At 39.7% G+C, this 10,581-nt stretch overlaps 1 protein-coding gene across 1 annotated transcript in view; it reads right to left on the bottom strand.

Annotated features, from left to right (window-relative positions):
• The window catches only part of LOC116704700 (protein turtle homolog A), an 85,070-nt gene that overhangs the window by 5,544 nt on the left and 68,945 nt on the right, over nucleotides 1–10,581 (bottom strand). The window contains exons 8-13 of the mRNA XM_032540317.1: nucleotides 8,809–8,954; nucleotides 6,716–6,858; nucleotides 4,771–4,911; nucleotides 3,619–3,735; nucleotides 523–673; nucleotides 162–273 (exon numbers count right to left, since the gene is read on the bottom strand). Of these exons, the coding sequence (XP_032396208.1) occupies nucleotides 162–273; nucleotides 523–673; nucleotides 3,619–3,735; nucleotides 4,771–4,911; nucleotides 6,716–6,858; nucleotides 8,809–8,954 (810 nt within the window). The remainder of the gene's footprint in view (nucleotides 1–161; nucleotides 274–522; nucleotides 674–3,618; nucleotides 3,736–4,770; nucleotides 4,912–6,715; nucleotides 6,859–8,808; nucleotides 8,955–10,581) is intronic.

Raw genomic sequence — 10,581 nt, 5'->3', positions numbered from 1 at the left:
ATTATAAAGCTATGCTCTGTTGCAACGTTTTCATTGTAGCTGCCAAGAGGTGATAACAGATAAATGAATTCCTCATCCTCGAGATCAATAGAGTAATACCAGTGCAATGGATGGCTGCCATGGTTACAGCCCGAGAAGAAAGTGGGAGGCTTTACACCCACCAAACTGAAAATGTCTGTGCTGATCCTCCATCAAAGCCTGGCTCCCAGGAAATGTTGGCCTGCTTCACCCCTGGAGAGACGGACAGAGAGGTTGCCGCATGGGGACTGGTTCCTGTATTGGAGGCAACGGAGAGGAGTTGATGGATATCTGCCAGCACTTCAACTACCTGATACCGCTAAAGTTTAGAGGCCATCTCTAGATGTACCGCATTTATTTGTTGGAGGCGGAGTGGAGGCACAGGCTTGCGGCCTATGCTTGGTTTAATAGAGGTTTACACAAGTGTAAAGAACACTAACCGCTCACGTAATGGGACTTTAGATACGGAATTCTTCAGACAGGAATCCATCTGGTTGCACTCACCCAGGACAAAGACTTGTGTGCTGGCTTTCACCGAGGCCACGCGGTTAGTAGCACTGCACTCCCACGCCCCCTGGTGGTCCTTAGTGAGAGGCTGCAGGAGCAGAGAACCGTTGACTTCTATGGAGTAAGACGTGCGACGAGCCAAGTCAACCTACCAAGAACAAAAAGACCATTTACACATTAGATTACATGAATCTCTTTTTGGGCCAAGAACCCCTTAACTGAAACAGAGACGGAACTACTACTATGTTAAAACTGGGCTGGATTGTTGAAAATAAATGGATATTAATATATTATTAATACATCCTATTTTAATGCTAAACATATGTGGAAGGCACAGTCAATCTTTAAGCTGTATGGCTACCATAGCTGCTACCTTACCTATAGTAAGCTTATCTTCAATGTGTAAATGAAATGTTTTTGTTTTTGTAATTTTGGTTTCTAAAAACAGGCCAATTCCTCAAATCGAGGTCCGTGGTCTAATTTGTGTTAGTTTAGGGGTCCTTGACGTGAAAAGGTTTGGGAACCACTGATTTAGGCTACATGACAGTCCATGAACGTAACACATAGGTTACTTTAGGCTGTAAATACTCACTGTTCCACTGTAGATTAGTGTTTCCTGCTACTGGCAAACTAATTGGAGACAATCTGCCAATCAGCGACCACCTTTAACTCCCTGATATGTTGGTTTTGTGGCACATTGTAATGCAGTGGCAGGTTGTGCGAGATGGTTGTGCAGGTGGCGATGTTGAGAGATCGGAAATTTATCGACATCGAAAATCGGAAGCTGTTAGAAGTATTTTTCCCATGACGATAATTACGATGATTTATACCTGTTGATGTTGAGGCATACTTTCTCCTTAAAACGTTCTACCGTGTGTGTAGTCACGTGACTTCGCCCGGACCAGTCAGACAAATTAAAAAAAACGTTAATGGGGCATAACTCAACCACAGAGTGCAAGTCAACTGAGCAACTTGTGCCCAAAAAAATATGCTTATTATTCATGTTTTGTTATCGAGATAAAATGTGCAATTAATCGTGATTTTACTTTTAGGTCATATCGAGCAGCCCTAACATGCGCACTGACCAAGAGTTTGTGAGAGGGCATATGAGTAAAATGCGTGACAGTGGTTAATATTGCACACTAATATGGATAATAGCAAACATGCAAATACACTTATTAAGCACAGAACAGATTTTTGTTTTCTCAAACAAAATTCTATTTGCATGTGTATAATTGCTCTTCAAAATGTAATGTACGTGCATGCAAAATGTATTTCTCTGTGCTCAACTATACAATTGCTCGCTCAGGAATGAGGTACAAATATAACGCCATATTCTAAGTGCTCACATCTACCAGCTCTCGCATTTTGGACCAAATCTGTGTTGGGCTAGACTAAGTGACAACGCATGAACCCAACACATAGGCTACTTCAGCAGCTGAATATTCATTTGAGACAAACTCCGTGCTGGAGCTTACATTAATGGCGTTGGGCTCGGGTCAGTTTGGACATAAAAAACTGAAATTCAATCCTGTCGGGTTCAGGTCGGGCACGGTAACTACAACTCTCTCAGACTCGGGTTGGGATGGAACAGAACAAAACTCTCTGCATCTGTCTACATATATAGTACAGTCTATATACACCTGATGTAGAGAGAAAAGTAATTCAAATTCCTAACACAGTGGCTATCTTGATTTACTCATATTTACCGAGTATCACAATTTAACTTAAAAAAAGCTGCAACAACAAACAGATCAGATAAGAGTCAACACAAGTGAGGAAATACTATTCATTTTAGATTCAAAAAATGGTTTATTACATTTATCGTTATCAGGTTAAATCTGACAATGTCCTGTATTAGGACAGTGATCTTGTTTTTTTCCTTTCTTGGCTCTGTAGATTGGATGTAAAATGAAATAATAAGTACATTAAAAACTGAATTTGAGTATGTAAATTACACAGTATGCATCACTTCATCCCTTTGTTTTACCATCAACTGCATCTGCTTTCATTGTCTGTGTGCCTGGATTTGAAAGCACTTTTTTTTTATTCAGGAAGTGGGTGTGTCCATGCTAAAATGGGATATGAATCTGCTGACTTCCAGAGCAACTCCTCACTAAATCTGTATGGAGGAATAGCACTGATGCACTGATCTCTATGGGTTGAAAGGTTGCACTTCTGACCACATTTATTATCCCATTGTGCAATGCTGCAGAGCGCAGGTAGTGTACAGAGCATGTTTCAACCACTAGACGGCAGCACTTCCGGCCTTGGTGTCCTTAAAGTTATAGTGAAATGGCAGTCGGAGCCACTTTAGTTTTGCTCTGCCAGACCATCTACACGCTGCGGAGCGGAGGAGGGTCTGGCTACTACATGCATCCGGCCGAATTTCCTGTGGCACCGGAGCAACCCCGGAAGTGGAACGTGAAGGAAACAGACTAGAGTGACTTTAACTTCCGCCATGTGCTGTATTTCTAAATGAAATGGAATATGTAAGCAGGGTATAATTACAAGAGGGATATAATCAAATCCCAGAGCTGTAGAGGACTATTGGCGTCCATCCACACCTCCTTTTAAGTCTCCTACCTCAAACACGCTCCATTGGAAATCAACATTCTTGACAACCACCTCCTACATGATATTACTGTGCTAGCTACTACAACCCACTGGGTAATGGTGTATAGCTCGTCACCCTAAATCAAATTTAATAGGTTACGCCTCTAAATGCAGCATAAGTAATTAACAAAATATACTTTAACATTTCACAGGAAGAGAATTTTGAGAAATACTCATAATTTCTTTTACGTACTGTATGTGTGGTTCATACCAAGAGATAACTAAACAACTACCAAATGACCATGTAAAATATATTTTGTTTATTTTCCTGTCTTTTAAGTATGTTTAATGTGTAAACATCTATGAATACCGTAGAAATTATAACCCATTTTACAGATGTTTTCCCCAAGGTTTTGAATAATGAAACAGGACAACCTTAGTACAACAGAGACAAAATATAAGCAAATGTGGCACACAAATGAATTAAACAGGAATGCTTATACTTTATTATTGAATAGGCTATACTGGGTAATTTACCTTGCTCCAGGTCACTTTAACTGTGGGGTCCTTGTTTCCTTGACAAGGGATGAGCAAGGTCCTCCCAGCTTCCTGTTTGTACTGCGTCTCCGGAGCGATGCTGAGTGATGGGGGGTCCTGTGAATTTCCAAAGCAATATAGCAGAATCAAAGAGATTGCAGCAATGGCAACAATGGATTTTAAGACTGGATTACTGCCGCTTTGGACAAGATTATCTTAATTACAAAAGGATTAGCCGCACAATTAACTCCCCAACAGTGGAGCCACTGCAGTGACTAGGAGTTGACTTCTATTAATGCCAGAGGGCTCACACGTCGGAGGGAAAAGGTCAATGAAATGTCGTTTCTGGGAAGTTTTTTAATTTGCTTGGACAGATGCAGTTGAGGCTAATTAAAATGCACGCACGGTGGTGTAGATGGACAGTTTAGCAGAACTAGAAGGACAGGTTCACTGGCAGTTTTGGAGCTTCCTGGGCATGATGCAAGAAAAGGTTAAAGGTTGCCTTTATTGTCACTTGCATCTGCATTTATCTGTGACTTTGTGGGAAAATCGGACCCGGGAAAAGGGATCAATAAAAACTACATAAAAATAAAGTTCTTTTCTTAGATTGTCTCATTTGCTGTTACAGGTAATTTATGATCATCAGATGGAAAATGAAACAGAAACTTTTAAAAGTACCTCGTAGCTACTTTAAGTATTTTTTTAATATGTTTATTGCTTTGTGAAAAAAAAGAGTAAAAAAATATTACAAAAACAAACCGATTTGGTCAAAAATGGATCGAAAATTAAATAACAAAAAAGATTTATTTTCAAAAGGAAAAGAAGTGGACATCGAAGAGTGCAAGAAAAAGTACACAAACACCCATATATAAATATATACACAGTGAGAGATTACAAAGCAGAATGCACTTTAAAGAATCTCTGTACGGGGTCCCATATCTTATCTAACACATCTCCTTTATCTTCAGTATAGTATCAGTCTTTCCAAATGTAGTGTGTTAGACATTCCTCCCAGCCACAGGGCATGTGTAAGCCCTGAGTCCATTTTTCACACACGTAAAATCAATTTTAAAGAATGTATTTTTAATAACGTTGTGGATTGTACAGTTACTCTCCACTGAGTGAGACAAAGGGCCTATGGTGCACACTAACCTGTAGAATTACGTCCGTTGGCTCCGATGAACCCATGCTGCCGTAGCGGTTGTATGGCGTACACGTATAAATCCCTGCCGTGTCGTCATTGACTGTGGTCATCAACAAAGAGCCCTCTGGCGTCAACGTCCATCCTGGATACTGAAAGAAAGGCACAAATGCTCACGCCCCTCTGACAGCTACAATAAAAAGGAACAAGCACGTAGTTAGAAAACTGCAGAGAGCTTAAAGATTAAAAGGCAGGAACTTTATAACAACTCCAAAGCCAGGTCCAGCATGAGCTCCTTAGAGAGCTATGACATGAACTACTACGACTACCATTTGTAGACATCTGTTCCGTAATCTTTATTATGATTATTATTGCCACTGTGTATGACACCCCCAACCGTCAGACACCGCCTACCAAGAGCTTTGGTCTGTCCAAGGTTCCTTCCTAAAAGGGAGTTTTTCTTCACCACTGTCGCACTAATTGCTTGCTCTTGGGAGAATTACTAGAATTTTTGGGGCTTTATAAACTATAGAGTGTGGTCTAGATCTACTCCGTTTGTAAAGTGTCTCGAGATAACTTTTGTTATGATTTAATATTATAAATAAAATTGAATTGAAATTGAATAAAGTGGTTAAGTCCCCCACTCCTCTAAATTATTATAATTATTTAATAATGTTTTCAAAGCTTTTGGAGATCATATCAAAAGTTCATGTAAAAGATAAAGTGTGCTTCTGTTGGAATTAAAAACAACTTCTTGGGGCTTTTGCCTTGATCATCATTTCTTAGGTGAATCACTACAGGCGTAACATAAATGCTCTGAAGAGCTTTCAAAATCACTTTGTGAAGCATGTGCATTAAAAGCAGTTACAATTTCGAGTCGTTCTTTTCCCCAGTGAGCCACAGCAGAAGGCATGTGTGGGGCTTTGACTGTGCAAAAGGTTCCCACTCCATTTAATGAAGTCAAAACTGCTATTATCCTCCCGAGAATGAGTCCGTGAGGAAGTATTACCGAGCTTGTGACATCCAGCATGGAATTGGAATAATTGGCAGAATAACAGCCTGACTCCTGTGCCTGTGTCCCGCACTACAGGAAGGCCTCACATTTCCTGTGGTGCGACTCATCCAACAACATGTCCATCGCTCAGGTCAAAGTGTCGAGGGGGTGGGGGGGTTCAACTCAGCATGTGAAGGAGGAGAAAGTGGTTGGATTTTTTTTTTTTTTTTTTATTTACATGCAAAACATGGATAATGGTTTAAAATGAAATGTTTAAAATTTTGAAACAAAAAGGTTCAAAATTCAAATATGGTTTTGCGATGTAAAAGACGTGGTCAACTATTGAGAAGTCCCACCCTCTGCCCCCATCTATAAAACGGTTCCTATACTCATCTCTCAAACGGGGTGAACAGCAGATTGAAGTGGAAATGGAAAAAAAAGAAAGAAATGAGAGCAAGGGGCAGTAAGGAGTTCCTTGGGGATTGCTTCAAAAGCTTTTAAGATTGCACACCCCATCCCTGTCCTTTAAGATATATGTGGTGGAATGATGATCCAATTGGAAAAGGAATCAGTGGACACAGGAAACGTCCCATTAAAATGCCTGGGGAAATATTTCACAACGTCTACCTCGGTCTTCACACCGTAGTAGCAAGAAAATAGTTGCTTTGCTGTTCCGTAGGCATGTTGAGTGGGCCGATTGTTAGAAAAGCTTTTGCATGATGAGCTGCTGACGGCTGGCTCATACAGTAGATGCGTGTAGTCAGCAGCAGTGTCTGACATTTCTCTGCTAAATGAAAATAAATAGATTCAGCCTGCCGGGTCCCTGCGATGTTTGCAGTAACATGAATCAATAAATAGAGTAGTGTTGGCCAGACAAAAAAACAGGGACAGAAATCTGAGTTTGAGCACACGGTAAAGGTCAGGCACTGTTGTGGAAACTGTGTCTCCATCATTTTTATTACCATGGACAGGTCAAGTGGTTCTCCATCTTTTGTCCAATCCACACGGAGCAGTGGAGGCTGAGCTGCGGCTGGGCAGGCGACCACACCCTCCATACCTGTGGGAAGGTACGTTTTCTGGGGCATTGGAAGAGCCTGGGCTGGGTCTGAGCAGAAGAAAAGAATGTGAGTAGTTTACTTTGTAATAACTAGATACAGATCACGGTTTCATATTATGGGAAGCACTGGTGCGAATAAACTTCACCACGATCCCTAACTTCTGATTCATTTGAAGGACTGATTGTTTTGTTGTAATCCACGAGGGACAAATCCATGATAAGACCACCAGGATTTAAAAACGCATGTTGAGGAACCTGCTGCTGTCACTTCCAAAGGGATTGACGTGTTGTTTAATACACTGATTACCAACTTAATAACTTCATCTCATGTATTCATGTTTTCTGTAGCTGTTCCAGCATTATACACACACACACACACACTGTATATATATACTGTATATATATATATATATATATATATATACACACACACACACTTACACACATGTATATACAAATATACACTGTATACATATATATAAATTTATAATGTATGTATGTCAATTAAATCTGAATATAGACCTACCTGTAATTCTTAATGTACATAGGTTACATACATAGTTTTTGCCACGACCTTTTCTGTTGACTTAAATGGCAAAGCAATGGCAATGTTTACAAAATGATGATTAAAGCGGGCTCACCAACAATATTCCTTGAAGAAATAAAATAAACGTTGGATTTTTATTGAACCTATGGTTCAGTTTTACACATCAGATGAGGAAGTGTGGAAAGGTTCTCTATGTCAGTTAAGATTCCGTTACCATTACCATGACTACAGCTGAAACCAATGCATTAGAAATGATAGTTAAAGACTTCATTTGGATTTTAAATGCAGTCTTTAACTATCATCACTAATGCATTGGTTTCAGCATGGCCTCTCTTTCTTTAATCTATAACGTTCAGCTCTATTAAGAAAGCTCTGACATTATGGAGATGATTCTCAACAATCAATCTCAGTCCTCTTTGAGGAAAAGCCTTCTGGAAGAAGGTTAAGACAACTTTTGACTTTCGAATGGTACGCTATGGCACTCTAACGCTGGGTTTTCACCCAGTTTTACAACTGCAACTCTGTCTTGGAGTTGCAACCATGGGATTCCAAGCGGAAAACAACATGATGCCATGAACGCTTTGCTAACAATTTGTTGTTGGTGTTGATATTTCTCAGTTTCTATAAGGCCTGTGACAAACTATTTGGTACGAATTCTACTCCAGGTCACACATTTTGCTGCTTAAAAGGTTGCATTTAGTTTAGTACAAAAATGTTTTTGTATTGCTAGCAACCAGCTAGCTAGTTGTCATTGCTACAATGTGTGTACTAAAAAATACAAATATAACGTTATTAAAAACTCACCATGAATACCAATTGCTTCAGCAACTCTCTGCCAAGCAAGCTATGCTATCCACGTAGTCAAACAGAGACGTCTCATAAAGTAATCTTTAGGAAACCAATCTTTTGGTTTGCTCAGAATTTTAAAAATATCATGTGTGTTTACACAAGAGAATATGTTGGAGTCAATTTTGGGATAGCGGTGAGCATCAAGGCACTTTTGCTCATACCACTGTCCTAATAGGGAAGGAATTGAATCGCTCCGCTCTGCCATTATTTCAGCTGCCCGTGGAAACCATGGACTATATATTATTGATATATTATTAATTAAAATATTATTATTAATATTAACAGTCTATGATGGAAACCCAGCGTAAGGGTACCGGTTGATCTTTGCTTATGGTACACTCGGAATTTATTTGTAGTATTTTTTCCGTTGTAACGACAATTGAGTTAACTCAAGTTAAAGAGCAACTGGTTTAACGTTTCACTTTGCTGCAGTGATGCATATTCTAATATGTAATTAGATAATACAGTACCTATGTTTTAGTGCTAATAAACCATAAAAAATCCCTTTGCTTTGTAGAGTTAATTTTTGAACCATAATGTCTTGTGTGTATTGTATTGTAAGCATATGGTGTCTCAACTACAGACTACACACAGAAACGTACGCATCACTGTGAGGTTGGCAGAGGCGGTGGGCGGGGTCAGCAGGCCGTTGCTCGGCATGCAGGTGTAGTTCCCAGAATCCTCAGGGATGAGACTGGAGATGAGTAGAGTTCCATCTACCATGATCTTCACTCGCGACTTCAGAGACCTGGAGAAAAAGCACACGGGAATTCCCTAATATGTAAAGTGCAAACGAGCTGCTTCAAAATAACAGCGAGAGGCAATTCAGCATTCCTATTCTAGTGGAGTCAAACAGGCTCTCCGTGCATCAACAGCGTAGGAGGGTTTTTTTTGTTTTTCTTTTTCCCCTGCGAGTTACTCACTGCTGTATGCAGATAAAGGTTAAGGAATATTTATTTCATTTCAGTTAGATTATGAAGAGGAGTATCCACTCATTTTATGCATTCTTACATTTACAGAGAGAGCAGAGGGGAAACACGAGGGCTCTACCGGGCTGTAACACCTTATAACAGGTTACACATGCCCACTGACGATGTGTTTGTGGGACGACTCACAGTAACACATTCAAGGATAATTACCATTCAGGTCAGATGACTCATGTACTGTAACAGACACAAAAATTTCTACACGCTATTTTTTTCTTTTTCCCTTGATATCAACATCAACCTGTGTTACTGAATAAGGCTTGGTATGGGTATTCCATACCTAAAAGCAGTGTTTTTCAAACTTTTGTCAATAATGTTCCTCCTTTAAGCCAAGTAAATGCTTTAAATGCTACATTTCAAATGTTTAGAATCCATCACTTAATTAATTAATTATTATAGTATATTTATTTTAGGAATTATGCATGACATATTTTTAAAGTAGCATTTTTTCAAAAATGTTCACGTAACCCCTGCAGCACTCCAAAGTACCCCCATTTGAGAAACACTGGCTTAAAAAGGTATCGGCTGAAATAACCTATTACCAAATAGTATCAAAACGTCTCCAGTCAATTGATTCCTGCATTTGATCCTTTCTGTATCCAGATCTAAAATAAGGAGTATTTGTATGGTTTTGCAAGTAACCAATCACCACAAGTCTTCTTTGATTTAATGCAATTGATTGGCCCCCCACCGCATCAGCTACAATCCATGTTCAGTTCAGTGTGCCGAGATACCATCAAAGGGTTGGATAGTTTGGCTATCCTCTCCCCTTTGGTGTCTGATGAAAATAAATGCATAACATGCAAAAGGATTATTTAAAAAAAGAAAATTCTCTATCACTTTAATGTTACTGGTATCATCAGTTTATAAAGATCCCATGACATTTGTCATGGTTTTTGGATGCTTTTATATAGACCTTAGTGGTCCCCTAATACCGTATCTGAAGTCTCTTTTATATAGATCTTAGTGGTCCCCTAATACCGTATCTGAAGTCTCTTTTATATAGACCTTAGTGGTCCCCTAATACCGTATCTGAAGTCTCTTTTATATAGAACTTAGTGGTCCCCTAATACCGTATCTGAATTCTCTTTTTCAAAATTCAGCATTGGTGAAGAATTATAGCCATTAGAGCCAGTCCCACAATGAGCTTTCCATAGGACATGCCATTTCTGAGTCTGTAGCTTTTGAGAAGGAAAGAAGGGGGATAAGGTGAAGGGTGGGGGTGTGGCCTTGACCAACTACCACTTTGCTTGTTTGAAAGCCATGATGTCTCTCTCTCATGGGTGGGCCCAATTCTCTGAGAGGTTAAAGCAGAGAAAGGGGAGGTAACCTTGCTCCTCATGACCTCATAACGGGCAAGATTCCAGATCGGCTCATCTGAGCTTTCAT

The sequence above is a fragment of the Etheostoma spectabile genome, chromosome 16 (assembly GCF_008692095.1).
Source record: "Etheostoma spectabile isolate EspeVRDwgs_2016 chromosome 16, UIUC_Espe_1.0, whole genome shotgun sequence".
Lineage (NCBI taxonomy): Eukaryota > Metazoa > Chordata > Actinopteri > Perciformes > Percidae > Etheostoma > Etheostoma spectabile.
This window is presented reverse-complemented; position numbering and strand designations above follow the sequence as displayed.